The sequence below is a fragment of the Mytilus californianus genome, unplaced genomic scaffold (genome assembly GCF_021869535.1).
Source record: "Mytilus californianus isolate M0D057914Y unplaced genomic scaffold, xbMytCali1.0.p SCAF_1, whole genome shotgun sequence".
Classification (NCBI taxonomy): Eukaryota; Metazoa; Mollusca; class Bivalvia; order Mytilida; family Mytilidae; genus Mytilus; species Mytilus californianus.
In genome coordinates, this window is record NW_026262581.1 from 23,418,501 (window position 1) to 23,440,510 (window position 22,010).

At 33.2% G+C, this 22,010-nt stretch overlaps 1 protein-coding gene across 2 annotated transcripts; it reads left to right on the forward strand.

The window, feature by feature from the left end:
- Positions 1-1,064: 1,064 nt before the first annotated feature.
- On the forward strand, positions 1,065-20,821 carry LOC127717320 (tubulin alpha-8 chain-like). Of its 2 annotated transcripts, none has more exons than XM_052223063.1 (8): positions 1,065-1,250; positions 11,399-11,624; positions 12,389-12,537; positions 13,902-14,054; positions 14,385-14,688; positions 16,313-16,573; positions 17,124-17,264; positions 18,969-20,821. In XM_052223063.1, the coding sequence occupies exons 1-8, from the start codon at positions 1,248-1,250 to the stop codon at positions 19,091-19,093; spliced, it is 1,362 nt and encodes a 453-aa protein (XP_052079023.1). In that variant the 5' UTR covers positions 1,065-1,247; the 3' UTR covers positions 19,094-20,821. The 2 variants fall into 2 exon arrangements, with proteins under 2 accessions (XP_052079023.1, XP_052079022.1); XM_052223062.1 differs by lacking the exon at positions 1,065-1,250 and adding an exon at positions 11,166-11,251.
- The last annotated feature ends 1,189 nt before the right edge of the window (positions 20,822-22,010 follow it).

Here is a 22,010-nt window from a genome sequence, read left to right on the forward strand (position 1 = left end):
TTTCAATTATATAAGTTTATCTATATGTGTGCATATCAATGCGAATCTACGAGAAAACTTTCTTATACAAATAAGAAAGTTGAATTTTCTGCTTTTTAAGAAGAATTTTCTTCTTTTTCAGAATATAAAACATTAATGACAAAGTAAATTAGAATAAAATTGAGAAGGGAAATGGGGGATGTGTCAAAGACACAACAACCCGACCAAAGAGCAGAATAAACTACAAAATTTTTAATTTGAAGTTTTATCTTTGAAAGAAAAGTTTTTGTTTCCAACTCCGCCAAGAATGTAAGGGGTTTAAAGTTAATAAAGCCAAAGCATTTGAATCATTCGCAAAATGAAAAGCAAATGGAAACATTTTCATTAAGACGTCGGTCGCTCCTCGGTTTTAACCATACAACATTTTGTATGTCTCATTTCAAGTGGCTATATATATAGTGATATTATATAATTACTCTTAATCTTAATAATCTTAATAATATCTGATACATGTCAAACTTTAAAAAAATAACTCCAATTTTTATTATCAATTCTATTTACATTGTTCAATTATATTATGGTAACATAACAATGTTTTATCAAGAAATAGATAGTAATGTCTTATACCGTTTCTAAATTTGAAATATATAAGGGTAGGTCGTCTTGGGCCTTGACTGCTCACCCTACCACAATAGATCCAAGTGCCCCTAAACCTTTTGTTATGTTTCAAAAGACAATGATAGGTGTTGATTTAAAAAAAAAATATTGTTGGTACAGTATTTGATATAAAATAGATACCAGATTATAAACAGAAGCATATTCAGGGGACTGTAGAGGACGTAACCCATATACACTTTTATTGGAAAATATATCATATTTTAGCATAAAATCGGCCAAATATTTTCCGTTTTATAGAATTGCGCTTCCCCCTTTTCAAATATCCTAGATTCGCACCTGGTATAATATGTTGCCGTGGAAGTATGATTGCAGAAAAGATTATTTCCTATCATATCAATTGCACATTCTAATCAAAATATTGCATATTGATTATGCATCGTGACTAACGTGCAGAAAATACCAGTTTTACACTAAAACTTTCACTCGTCTGCAAATCATCATGATTCAGCTTTGATGACATCATCAGCAGCATTGTAAAACGGAGATCCTAGACAAAGGTGCGTTAGTTGTATGTGGTTCTTCACTCGCCTCGGCTACAACGTGCTGCTAATCTTAAAGAGGAGACACAGAAACATATCAGACAAAGAAAAATGGTAAGGGAATACATTTTCTCGTAATTTACATGTTTATTTAATAATTAACCATTTTGATTGACATTCCAGGTAATATATAATGAACAGACAATCGGTACTATAAATTTGATAAGCATGTTAACCCTTATACAATCACAACAGAACAATTGATACCACCAAAAATCCCTGTATATCATTCTTTATATAACAATTATTAAAATTGAATAACTGATCCCTTTAGAACAATCCCTCCCCCTCTTTATTGCCTTTTCCGTATATGTTCGAATGCGAATTTTACTTCTTAATTTTCTTACAATAATTCTTTTCTTCAATAGACCTGATGTTTACGGTCAATCCAAAATAAATTATCCTGGCAAGGTAAAATGAGTGTAAAAGAAAATTGAAGAGTCATCCCTTACTAAATCAAGATCTCTAAATACAAATTCAGATAATTTAGCAAAAGATAAATACCAATTATTAAGATTGGATAACTGATCCCATTAAAACAATCCCCCCTTGTTAACTGCCTTCTCCCCTAAATGTTTGAATGCGAATTTTCCTTCTTTTCTTACACAATTCTTCGACGTGTTTCGTTCAATCCAAAATAAACGACCTTGACAATATAAAATGTATAATCAAATAATTTTATATTATTGTATAAGAAATAGAATGTAAAAGAAAATGGAAGAGAGCCATCCTTTACTCCCTTGATTCACACTTGGTTAAATTGGCAAAATATTTCGACTCGACTTTCCTTGAATATAAAAATTAATCTTAATTTCAAATTACAGGAACAAATTTTATCTGCAAACAAATGAAACACATGAAACTTGCCCACATCTGAACTTGTAATAATTCCTTCGTGCTGATTTATCATCAGAGTAACATCTGATTGCAATAATGTTTTTTTTAGATGTAGTTTACAAACATCTGTTCTGCTGAAATGATAACATAGATAGTTTTACTTTCTTCAGATAAGAGGTGTCAATTTTAATTTGTAGTCAGTATATCTCTTTAAGTGCACGATAGAGAAATGATCAGTAGAATGTTCGACAATCTTGGAACTACGCATGAGTCCATAATAAGACAATCTAGGAAATACATCAACCCATAATGACACAATCCAGGAACTTCATGAGCCAATAATAACACAATCTAGGAACTGCATGCATATATATATATACATATAAATTATGTGTCCATAATGACACAATAAAGTAATATCATGAGCCCACAATGATACAGTATAGGAAATACATGAGCACATAATGGCAAAGTCTAGGAACTACATGAGCCCATAATGATACAATCTAAGAACTACATGATCCTATATTGACAAAATCTAGGAACTACATGAGCCCATACTGTACCAATCTAGCAAAAACACGAGCCAATAATGACACAATCTAGGAACTACATGAGCCCATAATGAACCAATCTAGAAACTTGCCGAGTCTATAATAAACCAATCTAGGAACTACATGATCCAATATTGAACCAATCAAGGAACATCATGAGCCCATTATTACACAGTATAGAAACTGCATGAGCCCATAAAAACAGACACAATCTAGAAACTATATGAGCACACCATGAGTTTTATCCACTATTCGAGATCTGATTCAATTATTATAACCATTTGAAAACAATTATCAATTGATAAAAAAATAATTGGTTCTTAATTGATCTCTGTTCGCATTACATTGCGTGTTTTAAGAGCTTTTTATTATTGAACAATCAGAGAATGTGGCGAAAGACGAAACTATTTTTCTGATTGATTGATTGTTATCTGCTTACAAGTAGTACATGCATGTTCAGGGCGAGAACAAATTAACAGTAAATACAATAGGTAGGTCGACCGGGATAAAGGGAGATAAATTAAGAAAGTCATTGGAAAATACAGGTATTTTGGATATGGACAGAAACGTAGTTTTGCAACAGACCTTCTACAGACAACTCAAAGAGTTGTTGCAAGGATTCTTAACGTTCAGAGAACGTGGCAATCTCTTGACTGGAGGCATCAGATTTAACGTCTCCATTCTAACCGGACGTGGTTGCGAATAAATACATCCTGCACAGTCAAACAGCTGGCCCCACTTTGGCAACCGTTTTACTGACGATCGGAAGAAAACTCAGGGATGACCATATTTCTGCGCCCCAGTCAACCCTAGGGATCCTACTTTTCTGAAACCCTGAAGCCGGAAACTTATTCAACACTTCTATTGAATTCTTATTATGTCTGTCTTCCAATGTCTTCCTATATGTGTTATTTTGTGTTTAAAATTTGTGTCTTTGTCATCCATTTTGCGAACAATGATCTGTACAGTCAACGGACATTACACTTTGAAATGAGAGCTTATTGATTGTTGTTTAATCCTTATAAAATACTTAATGCTGGGATTCAAACTATTTCTGGTACACTGATTTTTTTAAAAGAAATGTCGCTTTATGTATTGTAACTTGTGTATAAGAATCACCAGATATTGTAATGAGTGTGCCCTTCTCTAATATTTACAGTGAAAAACGTTTATACTATTTTTTCCTACTCTTACTTTTAATACGTTATAATTACAAGCCAGACGAACCGCTTTTTTAGAAAGCTAAGATTGTTAAACGTCTGCAATAATAGTGCATTAAATCAATTTCGGTATCTTGTAATTGTGTATTCTGTAACAGCACATCAATTGATTTAGCAGTGAGTGTGCAACACACAAGGACACAAAGAAGATGGATGAAAAAAGAAGCGTTATCTAATAATGTCTGTAAAAGCGATTAATTTTTGCAGCGTAAAATGGTTTATAAATATTTTTTGAAACCTTGGAACTTGCAGCGTGAAGTCGCATTCTGCTGAAAATATAAGTAGTTGTACATTTATTTCACAAATGTAACAAGTACTTATAAGATTGATACTACAAAACTCGATTGGGGGAGATGGAAACTGCAGGGACTGTCCAACACGATAAAGTATGGCAGTAGTTGTTAAATTCTTTGTGTATTACAGTTAGAAAAAAGGGTATGCAAACATTAATTTTGAAATGTTGAATAGATCCAATTGGGGACCAAACTAACAATTTCTCGCCCTTCTCGAATCAAGAATCCAAACACGATCCCACGCAGGCAGTTGATATGCAGCTTTGAAAACAACAGTTTTTTACTTATCTGATTCATTCAAAAAGCTGATTATTAAGTTCATGATTCTAGACAACCCGAAGGCAAAAATGAAATTTAAGAACGTTTTTAAACCTTTTTGTTTTATAATATAATACAAAAATAAGTTTTGCCTTCTTTTCGGGCCATTATTCGTGATTAGCTGGGAATAGTACATTATCAATTGGTCTCAGATTTCAGAGATAAAACCAATTGCAATTTATCTTTGATCAAATATTGACGTCCAAAATCGTTTTACTCCCTCGACAGATCGGAAACCCATATAGCCGCATTCAGCATAATAACAACGGACCTGTGCCCTCGAACCTGAGCCTCTGTAAATTTAACCGAATAAAGCGTGAGAAAGAGGGAATCGCATATGATGCATTTGATCTTGATGTACTTTACATTGGATTGCAATCTCAATAACTTTTATCCCAGATCTTCTTTTACTAGCACTTGCAGCATATATACCATACATTAACTAGATAGGCAAGAAACACTCGAGGGAGATATATACATCTACTGCACCGTTAATTCTTCACAGAAACACTTAGTACGTTTTCTGAGTCAATACTATCACACAATTTTTCGCTTCTGGGTATACTGCAGTTTTCCTCAACTTTCATCATTAATTCTGACTAATATCAGTAATTATATTGATGTTTAGAATTCTACAACAGATTTAACACATTGTAGCATTCGCATTTCATTTAATTTACTTGCCAGTTTTACATCATTTCTTAGTTGTGTAAAAGATGCAAGTAGACAGCCTTGAGGATATTGCGTTTATAATTACAATATAGCCATGTAAAATTACTGATTTTATGAACTGTAATGTATAAGTATTATATATACCCACGAGGCTGTTAGCCCGACGGGATATAACTTAGTTCCAACACGATATCATGGTAATTGCAAAATGATTGCCTCATAATTTAAAAGGATGTACTCACAGGAATTTGATCTTATGTTAGGATAAAGTATGATATCCATTACTTTTAATGACTCCAGGTGCAAATTGAGTTGCTTTACTTTACTTACTTTTATGCCATTTTAATTTCTAAATGTGCCATTTCATTTTAATGTTTCTTTTTTTAAGGAAGGGATAAACAGTCAATCAATTTTTAAACTAACTGTAGCTGTAAGGCCGTGTCTGTCATCTTTTTTTTTACAATTCGTTTCGCATCAAATAGAATTTTCAAAACTATCAGCAAACCAGCAAGACAGAAACACAATATAAAAGGCAATCATAAACTAAACATACCAATAATTTCAGTGGCTTCATTTTTTATACGACCGCAAAATTTTTGCGGCTGTATAATGGTAGAGCAATATCGTCGTCGTCGTCGTCCAAAGACATTTGGTTTCCATACAATAACTTGATTATAGGTAAACAACAAGGTTTCATATCGCAAAAGGAAGGTTGGGATTGATTTTGGGGGTTATTATCCTAACTGTTAAGGAATTACGGGCCAATAACAAGCATTTTTCTTGTTTCAGAACAATTTTTTGTGTATAAGAGTATGGATCTCTATGAAATTGTACCAAAAGGTTCCATATCTCAAAAGGAAAGTTGGGATTGATTTTTTGGGTTATGGTCCAAACCGTTTAGGAATTAGAAGCCAAAAAAGGACCAAAAACAAGGATTTTCTGGTTTCCGGACAAGAACTTGAGTGTTAGTCTATGGATCTCTATGAAATTGTACTACAAGGTTCCATACCAAAAGATGAAGGTTGGGATTGATTTTGGGGGTTATGGCCCTGACCGTTTAGGAATAAGGGGCCAAAAAGAGGCCAATAACAATTCTTTCTCCAATACTATATGTATAAATTGCTTTATTTCTTGACCAATTTAAATGGGGTTTAATTAACAGTCTTGAATTCTTGGGGTTCTTTAAAATGCTGAATCTAACCGTGTATTTAGAATTTGGTTTTTGGATTGGTCGACATTGAGGTCCAATAGGTTCAAAATTAAACTATGTTTGATTTCATCAAATATTGAATTCTTGGGGTTCTTTGATATGCTGAATCTAACCATGTATTTAGATTTTGGATATTAGACCATAATAGGTAGATATGACATTATGTCCAATTTAAAATGTTTACTTTCTTAGACCCCATTCATTCTGTGTCAGAAAACTATGATGTGTCAAATATTTAATCACAATCCAAATTCAAAGCTGTATCAAGCTTGAATGCTGTGTCCATACCTGCCCCAACCGTTCAGGTTTCGACCTCTGCGGTTGTATTTAGCTGCGCCCTGTGGAACATTTTATTAACCTTACTATCATTTTTGTTCATTAACTTGGCCTATCAAACTACTCATCAGTGTCGAGTTTTTATCCTTTGAAACAAAATAAGGATTTAGAACATTCATTTGCTTTACATATAAATTTGTCACAATAAAAACTCTATTTTCTTGATTTTTGAAAATCAGAACAATATTATTGTGAGTTGTTTTTTATCTCAGACTACAGCAAGAAAGAGGAAAACAAGAAAGTACAACTTTAACTTATAATGTAAATTGAGAGTTATTTTTAATTTACCTTTTAAGTGCCCCGCCGTAGCGGATGGGGCATTAAGTTTTACCCTTGTCCGTCTGTACGTCCGTACGTCCCAAAATTGGTTTCCGTTCTCTAACTTTAGTTTGCCTCAACCAAATGTTATGAAACTTATACACAATGCTTATTACCACAAAACACATATCAAGTTTGAATTTTGGTGGCGTCACTTGTACAGTTCTTGAGTTATATCACTTTATAACGTTATATGCAAGCGGGTGCATCATCTGTGTCCTATGGACACATTCCCTATTTATTTCGTTTTATTTTATTGCCTAAATTCATCATTTTATTTCCTATTTTCTTCTAGACTAATAGGGGAGCATTCATCACCTGTATTATATCATACACCTGGCATGATTTTTACATAAGTACTTTTTAAAACCTATCTTTAGATTGAGAGACAAAATTGAAAATTCTAACCTTTTTGATTATTATATTTTTTTATGAACATTTTGGGCTATTGAAGTATGAGGGTGTGGATGGGGGTTTACACCATAGAGAATAATTGGCAAAAAATATAAAAAATAGAGAATAATGAGGTGCTAAAATATAAAGAAATAGAGAATAATGGGCAAAAAGTATAAAGATTTAAGAAAAATGGCCTAAAAAATTAAAGAATACAGAAGTGAAGGAGTTGGTACAATCCCAGGTCAGGTCCAATCAAAGACCTTAAAATTTGTATATGCTGTTTCTCAGCTAAGGATACGACATTAAGGAATAAAACATGTCAAAGACTGATTGGGCTCGGAGTCAGCATAATGTGTCCATTTATTTAGAACGAAGGATGAAAATGTTTTAACATACTGCTATTTTATTAAGAAATTTTCAAATTCTATAAATACTTATATATTGATAACGATACCTTCTTTTTTTATGATTTTATTCAACTTAACAAGTAAACTGCATGAATCATTCAATCAATCAAGATAATTTCAGACTTGTCAGAATCGTTTTCTCTTATTCTCTACAAACTATCGGTTTTGATTTATCTTTTTTGGTGCAGCAACCATTTTTCTGAACTGACATGTATAAAATTGATGTATTTTCTAAAACCTGGCAAACGATTCGCTTTTGTTGTTATAAAATATCAATTAAAGGAAGGCGAAACTGGCATACCTTTGTTTTATAAGTTTCTCTAGTATATGTAACGTTGATAAGCAAATAATCCGAAAGTGTTTTTACACACAGAAAATATATCTTTTACATGTGAAATATTAGTGTCTTTTTCAACTGATTTTTATAGTTTGTTCTTATGTTGTGCTGTTACACCACTGTCCCGGGTTAGGGGAGGGTTGAGCGCTCACAAACATGTTTAACCCCGCCACATTCTTTATGTGCCTGTCCCAAGTCAGGAGCCTGTAGTTCAGTTGTTGTCGTTGGGTTATGTCTGTCATATTTGTTTTTCGGAAATTGTTTTGTTATAAATTAGGCTGTTAGTTTTCTCAATTGAATTGTTTCATATTTTTCATGTCGGGCCTATTATAGCCGACTATACTGTATTGGTTTTTCTCATTGTTGAAGGCCGTACGGTTGCCTATAATTGATTACATCCACTTTATTTGAACTTTGGTGGATAGTTGTCTCATTGGCAATCATACCTCATCTCCTTATTTTTATATTAGTACAAAGGCGCTTGGGGCATGGATCCCCCTTTGTTTAATTTTCTTTAGTAATTTATATTTCCTTGGTATTGCAACTTTTTTTACTTATTAAATGTCTTCTTGTTCTTACCATGGAACAAATAATAGATAAGCATCACGTATTAACTATTGTTATTGTAAGATAGTATGGGTAAGGTAAAGAACACATAATTCATGAAAATAGATTGAAAAACCAAAGAAATATTAATTTGCAAAAAAGAATAATAATAAACCCCGAAAAAAAAAAGAAAAAGGGAGGCCAATGCCCCCAAGCGCCTGTGCTTTAGTTCTCAGGGTTCACGGGATGCAATTCCGTTAGAGAACTACACAGTCCTGCTAATAAATAGCTCTTTTTCTAGATCTAGGTATTATATATTTGATTTGAACTAAAGTAGCACATTGTATGGTGTAATTTAAAAAAAACAATATCATGAGAGTGTTGGTAAAGAATTCCAACATGCATTCAAAAGATGTGTTCAATAAGATAGGAATAAAATAAATATCTCAACTGACGCATAGACAGACTTTGACTGCCATTTTGGTCAGGAGTATATTTAAACCAAATTGATTTCAATACATAAATCGCAGTTGTTTTAGATAATTTATACAAATGAACATGATAGCCAAATGTATCCGAATGCATATGAAAAATGATATCTATGTGTATATGTGAAAGTCATCGAAAGATAATACCTGTCTGTTTCTTCCAATCTCATGATAGACAACAGCAATATGTATATTAAACAGAAAAGATAAGAATTCTAAATGGATCTATTCCCGTCAAAGATGATGTCTGAGAAACAACTGTTCATGTACATAATAATATTATCAGTTTACGGCATGTGTGTGAAAATAATGCATTTATTACTATATATATATAAAAATATTAATTTTCGCGAACCATTTAGGTCACGGAAATTCCATTTTTTGCCATCAGTAAGGAGAGTTGTACAAATAATGTGAATACACAGAACCCCGATCCAATTCATCTTTTGCTAAAAATATTTATCATTTTCTGTTTTATATCTCCTAACATCATTCCATTTTTCTCTAATTTCGATTAAAATATGCCAAAACCTGCAGTAAAAATAGATGTATGCCCCAAATAAACATTCCCCGATTGGTTGAACTACTATGGCGTCGATGTAAAGCAAGGCAAGCCTCGATGTAAAGCAACGCAAGCCTCGATGTAAAGCACACGCTTCCCAAGAGTAAGGAGAGTTGTACAAATAATGTGAATTCACAGACCCCCGATCCAATTTATCTTTTGCTAAAAGTGTTCATCATTTTCTGTTTTGTATCTACCAACAACATTCCATTTTTCTATAATCCCGATTTAAACATGTCGAAACCTGCAGTAAAAATAGATGTATGCCCCAAGTAAACATTCCCCGATTGGTTGAAAAGCTGTGGCCTCGATCTAAAGCAACGCAAGCACACGCAAAAATTTCCGTTGACATGTTGAACTTCGACCCCGGGATTCAGCCGAGGTAACCTTCAGCCGATTCACATAGAGATTTTCTTGCGCTCAAATGTAATTCTAATTATATAGGAAAAATATCTTAAGTAAACAATCTATAAAAATACAAAGGGAATTAACGTCTGTAAAAATATTTATACAGGAGATTCACACAAACGCTTCAGATCATTTTGCTGCATTAAACCACGTTTGAAAATACCATTGAACTGTACATAAAAATAAGTAGATGTTTACCATGGCAAATTATTCTCACAATCAGATTAAATTGAATTTCCTGTTTGGTTTTATTGTGTTTTATGTTGCCTCCCATTTGAGGATACTCACATCAGCTTTTTTGTAAAGTTTTTAGAATAAGTTAACGTCAAATCGAGCTCTATTATATATATGCATATGTCAACAGATAAAATTGAGAATGGAAATGGGGAATGTGTCAAAGAGACAACAACCCAACCAAAGAGCAGAAAACAGCCGAATATAGTTAATTCTCATTCCGTGCATACATTTCACATATCGGCAATCAAGTAGATAATCCCGGATGAGAAAACTCATCTGCACAATTGAGTCATATATGATCTTATTCTCAGGTATCCCGCATTTAACACGTAGTTTGCACTCTGCATGGTGAAAGAAAGTCAAGACCAGATTGACATGTTTTTTTGAACAACAAGCTTTTATTCTAAAAATACAGAGAAAATTATAATTGCTATGAATCTGTGAGTCATACTATATCACTATCAAGTATAACGATGGACAAAAACCTGCCTAAGTAAACATTACTAATCGCTTCCTTTTGATATGCATTTTTTATAACGATAGCATAAAACACTTAATTACAAGAGCCATAATTTTAAGTTGTAACTATAATTATTGTAATGTTATTGTATTTTGGACTTGCTTATGCATTATCATGAAATCATCAGAAGAGCGTTTCAAGAGCTGTGAAATGTATGTTCCACGCGCCAGGCACGTTCTGTCGACTGCTGAGTTAGACAGGAGATCAATTTCAATAAAGTGACAACGGATGCCAGATGATTCGTTTATAGATTTTACAGACAGATGTTTTGGTTGCGTAATATTTTTGTTTTTTCCTCGAGCATAATTTCCTATCCGTACAGTAATTGCAAATATCGCTGCACTGAAATTTTGCTATGGTTTCGACATGACGTCTAAACGTGAATTCCAAATTACGGTGAAATTTTATTTTTGTAAGATCGTTACCATAGTACATACAAAGTACTGTACTGTAAGAAGATAATAAAAAAAAAGAAGAAAGACAGTACGTTTTGATATTTGCAGTCGTAACAATAGAAATCTTATCGCAGTCTATCTTTTTCAGAGAGAGTGTATATCAATCCATGTTGGTCAGGCAGGCGTCCAAATTGGCAATGCATGCTGGGAACTCTATTGCTTGGAACACAACATCCAGCCTAATGGAACCATGCAAGATGAAAAGGCAATTATGTCGAGCGGGGACGAGTCATACAACACATTTTTCAACGAAACCAGCCATGGAAAACATGTACCAAGAGCTATATATGTTGATCTTGAACCAAGTGTTGTAGGTATGTATATTTGTCCTAGTATAACTGTTATAAGAGAAATGTGTAGATGATGCACATTTTTTTTTTTGCATACCTAACTAAAAAGACTATGTTTGGCCCCACTCATTATACAATGTTTTAAACGTCGGCTAAAATTAAAGACAACATTGTAATGAAGTTTATTTTATGTATATTCTTTATAAAAAAAAGAAATTCACCCAACTTTCTAGGCTGCTTATGTAGTACTGTGCATTCTAAATGTTTTTTTCCTATGTTATACTGTACACTGAACTGTAACGTCGATTGTAATTTGTCTTGACTTACATCCTAGGCAACATATAATCAAATACTCCTTAAGCTCCCCTTATGTAAATGCAACAAAAACTATAGTTTTAATTTGGTTTACTACACATGATCATTTGTCGACAACTGTATCGCTACGTTGTAAACTGTTGGTGCCTGAAGTTGTCAGTCGCCCTGTTATCAATACATCGTCATTGCTAATGACTTTTTCTGTATATTTCGGTAAATTATCAGATAAAAGCAGGTTAGAATATCTCACTGATAGTTGGATGATCTCTTTGGCTGTTATTAAATCTTGTATGACTATGAAGCTTTTATATCTATTGCTTAAACAAATTATCTTTACAATTTGTGTTTTACCTTCGGTGCGTGTTACATGGTTTGCATACGAATTGCATTGATCGAGTCGACTCAGAACGAAATAAAAAGGAACGCTTTTTCGACTACCCAGTATAAAAATGTATTATTGGACTAAATTGTAGATGAAGTGCGTACAGGTTCATACAGAGAACTTTTCCACCCAGAACAATTGATTAGTGGCAAAGAAGATGCTGCTAATAATTATGCCAGGGGACACTATACCGTCGGCAAAGAAATTGTTGATTTGGTGCTAGATAAAATACGAAAAATGGTAAGTAGACTCAATATCCTACCAAATATATATTTTTGAGTATATATTGCTGCGATATACACTCAAAGGAGACAACAAAACACTCGTTATGGAAAAAAATGACAATGACTTATTTCTAATGTCAGTTCAATTTTTAAAGTCCGCAAACGGGAAGATGGTACTTTTCCAGTTGAGATGTCCGTGTTAGACATTCAAAATTTAACTCAAATATAACTGGACAATGATTGGTCGATTGATTGATTGTTCGCATAACGTCTCTTGAAGATACTCCATACAAAATGATCACTAAATGAAAGAAGTGGGTTCTTCAATGTTGGTCGAACGGGTTGAAGGGCGGGAAATTTGGACTGTGTTTAAAAAAAAGGTATGTTGGATAGGAGCAGGTATTTTTTGTCTTGCAACAGGCCCTCTAAGGACACTTCAGATAGTTGTTGTAAGGGGTTTTTAAGTACAGGTCTGGCCCCCGATCGGGGAATATCCAGTTAACAATATCTTAATACCAATATACCAACTGGGTCGTTTCAATAAACGTTCTGAATATTCATGTAATATTTTCCACTGATCGTTAAGCAAACAACAATCAATCATCAGTTTGGCAATGATTCATAGCTTTGAAAATTACAACATTATGCCATCAAGTTGGTAAACTGACTGTTGTGTATATGATTATATTTGTTTTAGAAATTGTTAAAAATCAGACAGATAGATAATCAAACTAATGTGTTATACAGACTTTTCTATTAATACATGTTTTACTTAATGTTTGATTAATAACACTATCTTGAAAAAGAGTTGTACGATGTTCCTAAAGCAACCAAGTAGAAAGAAATTATTCCTTGTTTTGATTTTAATGTCTTATCATAACACCGATGACTCTATGGAAGATCTTTGATAATTTAGTCGTGTTTTCTTTAATATATGATTGCAAAAACCTGCAAAGGTTGCTAATATATGATAGCAGCATTACATAATGTGAAAGGATTCAAGAAAAGATATATATATAATGTATAGTAGAAAATGATGAATTATATTGTAAAATTAAGTAGAAAACTTGAGAAAGTTTATATTAAGATACCAAAGATACAAACAGCTTTACGACTTTTGCCGAATATAAAAAAAATGAAATGATTTCAAATAATAAATCCAACGCACGGAGACATGTTGGCTCCTTTCATCAGCATTTTTTACACAAAATGTAAAAACTGAGGACAGACATTTCGTAATGTTCACGTAGGTTACTATGTAATTGCATATTTTAAGTGTTTTGTTTAGTTTTATATAATATTTGTTAAGCCACAAAAACTACTTCCATTTATAAATGGCACGTAAACAACTTTGTTTTAACTTTTCTTTTTTCTCTTTAGGCTGACATGTGTACTGGATTACAAGGTTTTTTAGTCTTCCATAGTTTCGGTGGCGGTACCGGAAGTGGTTTCTCCTCCTTGTTGATGGAACGCCTGTCTGTTGATTATGGAAAGAAATCTAAGCTTGAGTTTGCTGTATATCCAGCTCCACAGGTATTTATTAATGCGTTATTGAAAAATATATAAAATGTATCATGCATGACAATTCCGAACTATACAGCTCATATAAGCAACATGTTCGAAATATGCACATTTGAACGAATTAATTAGTGTTTTGTTTCTTTTCGACTGTTTCAAATAAAATGCTATGCTTCAGATCATATAAATAAAGAAATTATTCGCAAAGGTTTATTTACAGATTTGACGAATGTAAATTACATTTGCAATTGGTGATTGATAGTTTAAAGAAAATAATGGCTAGTCCTTTTTAAAACAGAAAACGTGTTACTTTATATTAGAAGTATTTCTATGTTTTATTTGCAGATTTCTACAGCCGTTGTAGAACCATATAACGCCATTTTGACCACTCATACAACATTGGAACATTCCGATTGCGCATTCATGGTTGATAACGAGGCAATATATGACATATGCCGAAGAAATCTTGATATAGAACGACCGTCCTATACTAACCTCAACAGACTTATTGGACAAATAGTCTCCTCAATTACTGCGTCTTTACGTTTTGATGGTGCTCTCAATGTTGACTTGACTGAATTTCAGACCAATTTAGTGCCTTATCCACGTATCCATTTCCCATTGGTTACCTATGCACCAATCATATCAGGTAATTCTTCAGTAAATAATTATATAAGTCAGCTGAAATATTTTGCTTGAATTGTTAGCTACAATGCAGTATTAAAATCGCATGTCTGTTGTTGAAGACCATATGTTAACCTTTAAATTTGAGCCAAAATCAAAAGGAGACTTACAGATCGATGGGACAGTAAACTTAAATAAACAAAAGTCATAATAGCAACAAAAAGGTCAGCATAGTTACAGTCTCAAAAATTAGAAAAGCGCATGTTATAATTCCTCCAGTCATATTGTAAATATATTTAACAGAGACAACTAACGGTCCGACTTTAAAGCTATGTTCTTTAAGGTCAATAAACAATTTATATCATTACCATGCATGTCAAAATGCCAGATTTTGATTGGTCGAGGGAGATAATTTACTCTATCCCACGGCAAAAACTCCATTACCCTTTACAGAGACCCTTGATCAACAGTGCGCTTTATTAGATACGGATGGATGTTATGTACAAGACGTCATATTTTATTACTTTGAATTTGAATGTTAATAGACAATAATAACAGAACATTCAGTATTATAAATTAAATAACACATAGTTGAGACGGTGATAGAGCAGATTGTTACCCCTCGAAAAGGCATTGTCAATCTTGGCTTTGCAGCAGTTGAAAATTCTTTGCTCGAGGTAACAATCTGCTCTGTCACCATCTCAGCAATGTGTTATTTTATATACTATATTACAGCTAAAAAGACAACTACAAAAGAGGTTCGCCGCCTTGGCTTATCATTTCATAGGGGTATGTCTGACCGCCTTATATATAAAATAAGAAGATGTGGTATAATTGCCAATGAGACAACTTTCCACCAGAGACCTTATCATCTATATATCACCGTACGGTCTTTAACAATGAGCAAAATCCATATCGCATAGTCAGCTATAATAGGCCCCAAAATGACAAATGTAAAATAATTCAAACGAGAACACTAACGGCCTGATTTCTGTACAAAATAATGAACGAAAAACAAATATGATATACAGCAACAAACGACAACCACTGAATTACAGGCTCCTGACTTGGGATGGGCACATACAAAATGTGACGGGGTTAAACTAGTTTGAAGGCGCCAACCCTCCCCTAACCTGAGACAGCGGTGTAACAGTACAATATAAGAACAGTGTTTACTATAACGTATGGCAGATTATAATTGCTGTACTTTTGAATGGATTTGAACCAGCAATATATTATGTTATCACTGTAACCGACTTGGTGATTTTGCTATACGGTTCTGGCCTCGGGTACGGGAGGTCATGTGTTCGATCCGCGGCCGGGTGATAGAATTTAATGTAAAATAATCGGTATGGATGGACATCGCTTCTTGTTACCTTAGAATGTTAATAAACCGTTTCAGCGTGTCGGTCAAGTAGAAAGTAGCGTTCATATTTATATCAAATCTAGAAATGTATTTAAGTTTCCACTCAAACAGCAGTCAATTATTGGTGTCTTCTTCGCTGTCTGCGTCCAAGCTATGTCGATTTTTATGATTTGAAAATAAAATTAATATGTATTCCTTTATTTGCATGGTATAATTTCTAATAAAGGACACATTTTATATACCCAATGAATGTTTCGTTGTTATGCCATCTAATTTTTTGCAGCTGAAAAGGCATACCATGAAGCTATGTCGGTATCAGAGATAACTAATGCCTGTTTCGAGCCATGCAATCAAATGGTAAAATGTGATCCACGTCATGGGAAATATATGGCATGTTGTATGTTATACCGTGGTGACGTCGTACCAAAAGACGTAAATGCCGCCATTGCTACAATTAAAACCAAACGATCAATTCAGTTTGTAGACTGGTGCCCAACTGGTTTTAAAGTAGGAATCAACTATCAGCCACCGACCACTGTACCAGGTAATATAAAGAATTTTTGTTCGAATAACTTTTTTGTATAACATTGATTCCATTGAGATTCTGATTTCACTAGAAAAAGAAATATTACATTTCTGGAGCCTAATTTGTCACAGCACTTGTCTCATTTTTTTTTTATCTACAAAGGTATAAGTAAAAAGATCTGACAAAAATGCCTGTGCAATTTATCACCATTAAAAATAAAATGAGGAATAATTGCCAATGAGACATCTCTCCATCAGAGACAAAATGACGTATAAGCTAACAAATATAGGTCACTGTACAGTCTTCAACAATGAGCAAAACCCATACGACATAATAAACTATAGAAGGCCCCGAAAATGACAAATATAAAATCGTCTATTATATTGAGAACTAGAAAACCAATCTTTTCAAAAAAAATTGTTGAAATTTTTTTGACAACCTGCATTTTATAGTATCACAAATACATAAATCACCAATGCTGATCTATTAGCCTGAAAAGGCTTTTTATTTTTTAGTCTCTCTATTTCTATGCATGAATTAATTTTTTGAGTGACGATCTCTTTGAAAGGTGGAGATTTAGCTCAGGTACAAAGAGCCGTCTGTATGTTGAGCAACACCACTGCCATAGCCGAGGCGTGGGCGAGATTGGACCACAAATTTGACCTGATGTATGCAAAGAGAGCTTTTGTCCATTGGTATGTTGGTGAAGGTATGTTTAATTCTTGATATTACTTCTAATGAAATTCCTTGTTTATTTAAACACGTATGTTAACTATTTTTATTTTCAAACAACAGCAAACTAGAAAGATTTACCAACGCATGAACTCAAATGTTTTCTGCAAATTGTTTTGATATAACTTTATAAGACTAAATCTCGGAACGTCTTTTTGAAGCAATATATATAAAAGATACTTTCAGCTCTGGTGTTATTACTCGATTCGTCCATATGACAAACACAAATTCGGGAGTTCGATAGAGAGTTGACTATCATTTTTGTTTATCCAGATTTCAACCGAAATTCTGTCATACAGGTGTCTTTGGAGTCATATACATGAATATAGAACCGGATTTTGTACATCTTATTCCCTGTTATAATAAAATTGTCTTTAAATTCAAGAACATTAGTGATTGGTGAATGCATGACGTCCAGGAGTGAATATTTAATGCATATTCAGGACGATATGTTAATTTAAATTTTAGATACCTGCTATAGTCCGACATGCTATCTTTTGTTTTACCCAACCGGAGTACAAATGAATCCATGACTTAACGAAGTAAAACCATTGCAAAAATAGGGCTTCCGTTTGGCGGTCACGGAAGTTTGGGGACTTAAAATCCGATGCTTCGTGTGGGGAGAATGCTAAGCTCTATGTACGTTAATTTAAAAACCTTGCAACATCTCAATAGAAAAATGTCTGTCATTATCCTACGCACCTTCATTTTCCAGTGGCAGTTAATATTTCAAGCCCTTCATCCCGGTCGATAGGTATACAATTTGCCAATTTATATCATGAAGGTATTTTATAAAAATAGCATTTCGAATTATTTTTATGCAGTCATTTTCAAAGAATATTACTATTTGTCGTGCGAACTTTCAAATTTAAAATTTGACTTGTCGCCCTTTGACAGGTAATTATCAACAACACTTATGTAATCTCCAATAATCTTCCGCAAACTTTGGATTCCAACCTTTAATGATAAATCGGTAAACGTATGATTAAAATGATTCATCGTTACTTTATAAGTTTATGAATTATGTCATTGTACAAAAACTAACATGCAGCTCAACATTTAGCAGAAGATTTTAGCTGCTTTATTATTTAGGCCGTTTTTTTGGTATTGACACTTGTAAATATATCGTTTTTTGGCATCCTAATCTTTCGGTCTCGAATGAAAGTGATTACGAGTATTGTCGACTGGTGTGAATAAAAATTAATACAATGTGTTAGAATGAATTAATTGGTACAAGTGGCACAAGTGTCCGTTCGCCTGTCTGTCCATGTTCCTGGTAAAGGCAACTTCTCCTTTACCACTTGACGGACGTTGTTGAAACTTTACACAGCTGTAGAACACTACCCTAAGATTTGTATACAGGAACATTATCTCGTTAGAATATGTAAAAGAGGAGATACTCGAATTTACTTTATTCAATATATACTAATAGTATTGCGTGACCAGATGGTATCTTTTTTCTGAGTTCATTAACAGTCTAGTTGGATGCAGTAACGAATACATGTAGAACATCTATAAATTCAAAAACTTCTTTAAAATTATCTACAAATATACCGGATATGTCTACTGCCATTGTTATGCGCTAGACCCTCACAAACATAAAAAGGGTAGAAGAGGAAATATATTTTGATAGTATTAATCATGATAGACATTAAATTATCAATTTAATAAACTTTTGAAGGAATGGAGGAAGGTGAATTCTCTGAAGCTAGAGAAGACATGGCAGCTTTGGAGAAAGATTATGAAGAAGTTGGTGTCGAGTCCACCGATGAAGGCGAAGAAGCAGAAGAAACAGAAGAATATTAATTATAGAAAACAATTTCATTACAGGGGAACAAATATTACACAAAAAAAAAATCTGCTATTTTATGTCTTCCTATTATTTAATTAAGTTTCATATGCATTCAAAATGCAATATTTTTACGTGTGCCTTTATTGTAAATATTAAATTGTGCCAAATTCTTTAATGCATTCACTTTCTGCATATATTATTAATTTAAGTATTCTTTAAATCAAAGTAATGTCTGTGCCAAACTTAATATGACAATAGAATAACTAAATGTACAATGGATAATTTTACTGTGAACGGAAGCATAAATGATGTTTAGATCTTCTTTTTTCAAAATATTTGCACATTCGTAACCGGCTATAGGCGTCACAATAATTGAATTAGGAATTCAAGGTCCTATAGTACAATGCTATTCCTACTAAATATTGATATTTTATTAGGGTACAATCCAATAAATTGCAGAGCTTAATTATATTTTGGGGCTAAAATAACGATAAACACTAAAAACCTTTCGTGCATGGAAATTCCCCCTACTTGCTTCCTAAAACATGTTGTGTCGACTGTGACCTCAAAGAAAACCTATAAAATTCAACAATGGAACTATAGGGAGTGGATAAATATTGCAATCAACAGGGTAAAGTGGTAGAATCTTTTTCTGTTATTATTTGATAATGGAAAAATGCCGCGTGCAATGTTTCCGGACAGATATGGTGGTAAAAATACACACGAGACATATCTAATCAGCGTAGGGTTTATCAAAAGTTATCAAACTTGTCAGGATTGGTTTAAATTCATACAGAATTGAAAAAGTTTAAAGATTTAAATCTAATGATTATGATAAATAAACACTTAAGTTAATTTAATTTTGACATACCGTACACATATATGACAAAAGTCTATAAAGATCCTTTATGATTTTCTGCTTTTCTTCATGAGAAAAAAATTAAGACAGCAAATAAATGATAGAGACCACGGCTCCATCTATCCTTGCCAAAATAAAAGAGAAAAAATTAGGAAAAGGCTTTTTATTTTGTCTCATATTAAGAATCCGCACAATTTACTGTACAGCACTATCATCTTATATAAACTCTGCTTTCCTAAATTATTTTGTTTGTTTTATAAACTTTAACACGTAAGAAAATCAGTTATTACTCTGAACCAATGACTGCTGTCGATGTGTGGTGAGAAGATGGTAGTTATCGTTCTGTTTAAAAAAAAACTCATCAAAGGGCTGATTGTAATGGAAGCTTGATGGACGTACTCTACCCGTAGACAAAATGATAATACAAATAAAACTCGCTTGATTTCAAAACAATTTTAGAAAAATAGCATCGTTACCCACTTGAAATTTTCTTTTGCTCAGTAAAGAACGGATAAGAAAATGGAGGGGAGAGAAGGGGCTTAGGAAAGTTTTATTAAAAACATTTCATTCTAAGTAGCAATGTTTCCATGAATTATTTTATCAAAAGTAACCTTATTTGGTAGTGTAATTTTATGTGTGAATGTGCTTTTATAAATAGATTGTGTACATGGTTGACCAAACGTAATTGTAGAATAATTTATTTTCTATTTATTTATTTTTTAAGTTATGATAATTATGTATAATTTATCTCAAACATATTATAGTATATCACTAGAGTGTGTGTAATAGTCTCATTTTGAATACGACATACATTTCACAACATTTTACTTTGAGAGAAACATGTTTGCATTTGTATTTTTAATGGATTAAAAATTTAAAAGTACGAATCTTTATTGATATTCCATTTACTAAGTTGAAAAGAAAACATGGATTAAAGTTTAACGCTGGCTGATTTGGGACAAGGAAAAACCTATACTTATTTACGAAGGTGGACCGGGGCCATTTATATCAACAACTTTTACATACTGGTTTTTGACATCGCTCTTATGTTAGTGATTAAGAAAATTTAAATAACAGCATAAACAATATCACATACATAAAAAAAAATGAAACAATTTGTAACACCTAAAATTATGAAACGACCCGAGCGCATTGGAAATTTCATATGGCCCTTTTCCCTTTCACAATTACACACACACAGACATACACTCAAACATCTTGCTTACATCCACACTCTATGGGATCTGTTGGATAGTTGTTTCATTGACAATTATACCATACCTCCTTATTTATATATAGATATTATATGGTCCAGAATTTTCCTATCGAAGGTCGGTGGTTTTCTCCGGGCACTTTGGCTTCCTCCACCAATAAAAACTGGCCGCCACCAAATAGCCCAAAAGCGGTGCTTAAAAGTGGCGTTAAAACACCAAAAATCAAAATCAAATCATGGTCCAGAAAATTTAAAGTATAATCTTGAATAATGAATTGACTGCGTCAATGACAGATAAATTGGTGACTGAATGGCGCAAATACTTTCTGTATATATTGATATGTACTATACAGACATACTGAGTCGGAGTTGAACGTGTTCACATTCTGATTTTTTTTCCGAAATGCCGCGTAATTAAAACCTCTGGTCTTTGTTAGTCATTGCGTTTTTTTTTTAATTTTGGTTCATTTATATGTTTCGGAGTTTAGTGTTAGTTTAGTTTAGTTTAGTTTTCCCTGAACTAGTATATATTATTTTTTAGGGGCCAGATAAAGCCAATCTCCGGGTGCGGGATTTTCTCAATGTGTTTTAAGACCCATTGGTGGCCCTGGGCTGTTTTCTCAATGTGTTTTAAGACCGATTGGTGGCCCTGTGCTGTTTTCTGCTCTTTAGTCGGGTTGTCTCTAAATCTTATACACCTTCCCCGTTTCCATTCTCAATTTTATTAGTTGAGAAGCAGTAAATACAATTCAAAAGTCTTCAGTTTGACTGGGCCAGAGTTTTAACCACGACAATCCACAATATATGTCATCTAAGGCAAACACGAGACCACCGCGTTGTTTATATGAAGAGCAGCTAC

What these genes read in the sequence shown, in the direction of transcription:
- LOC127717320 (XM_052223062.1), top strand. Translation starts at nt 11,222, where the DNA reads ATGACGTCTAAACGTGAATTCCAAATTACG. An exon ending in AACGTGAATTCCAAATTACG is followed by an intron (nt 11,252 to 11,398) that starts GTGAAATTTTAT and finishes TATCTTTTTCAG; the next exon opens with AGAGAGTGTATATCAATCCA. An exon ending in TCTTGAACCAAGTGTTGTAG is followed by an intron (nt 11,625 to 12,388) that starts GTATGTATATTT and finishes ACTAAATTGTAG; the next exon opens with ATGAAGTGCGTACAGGTTCA.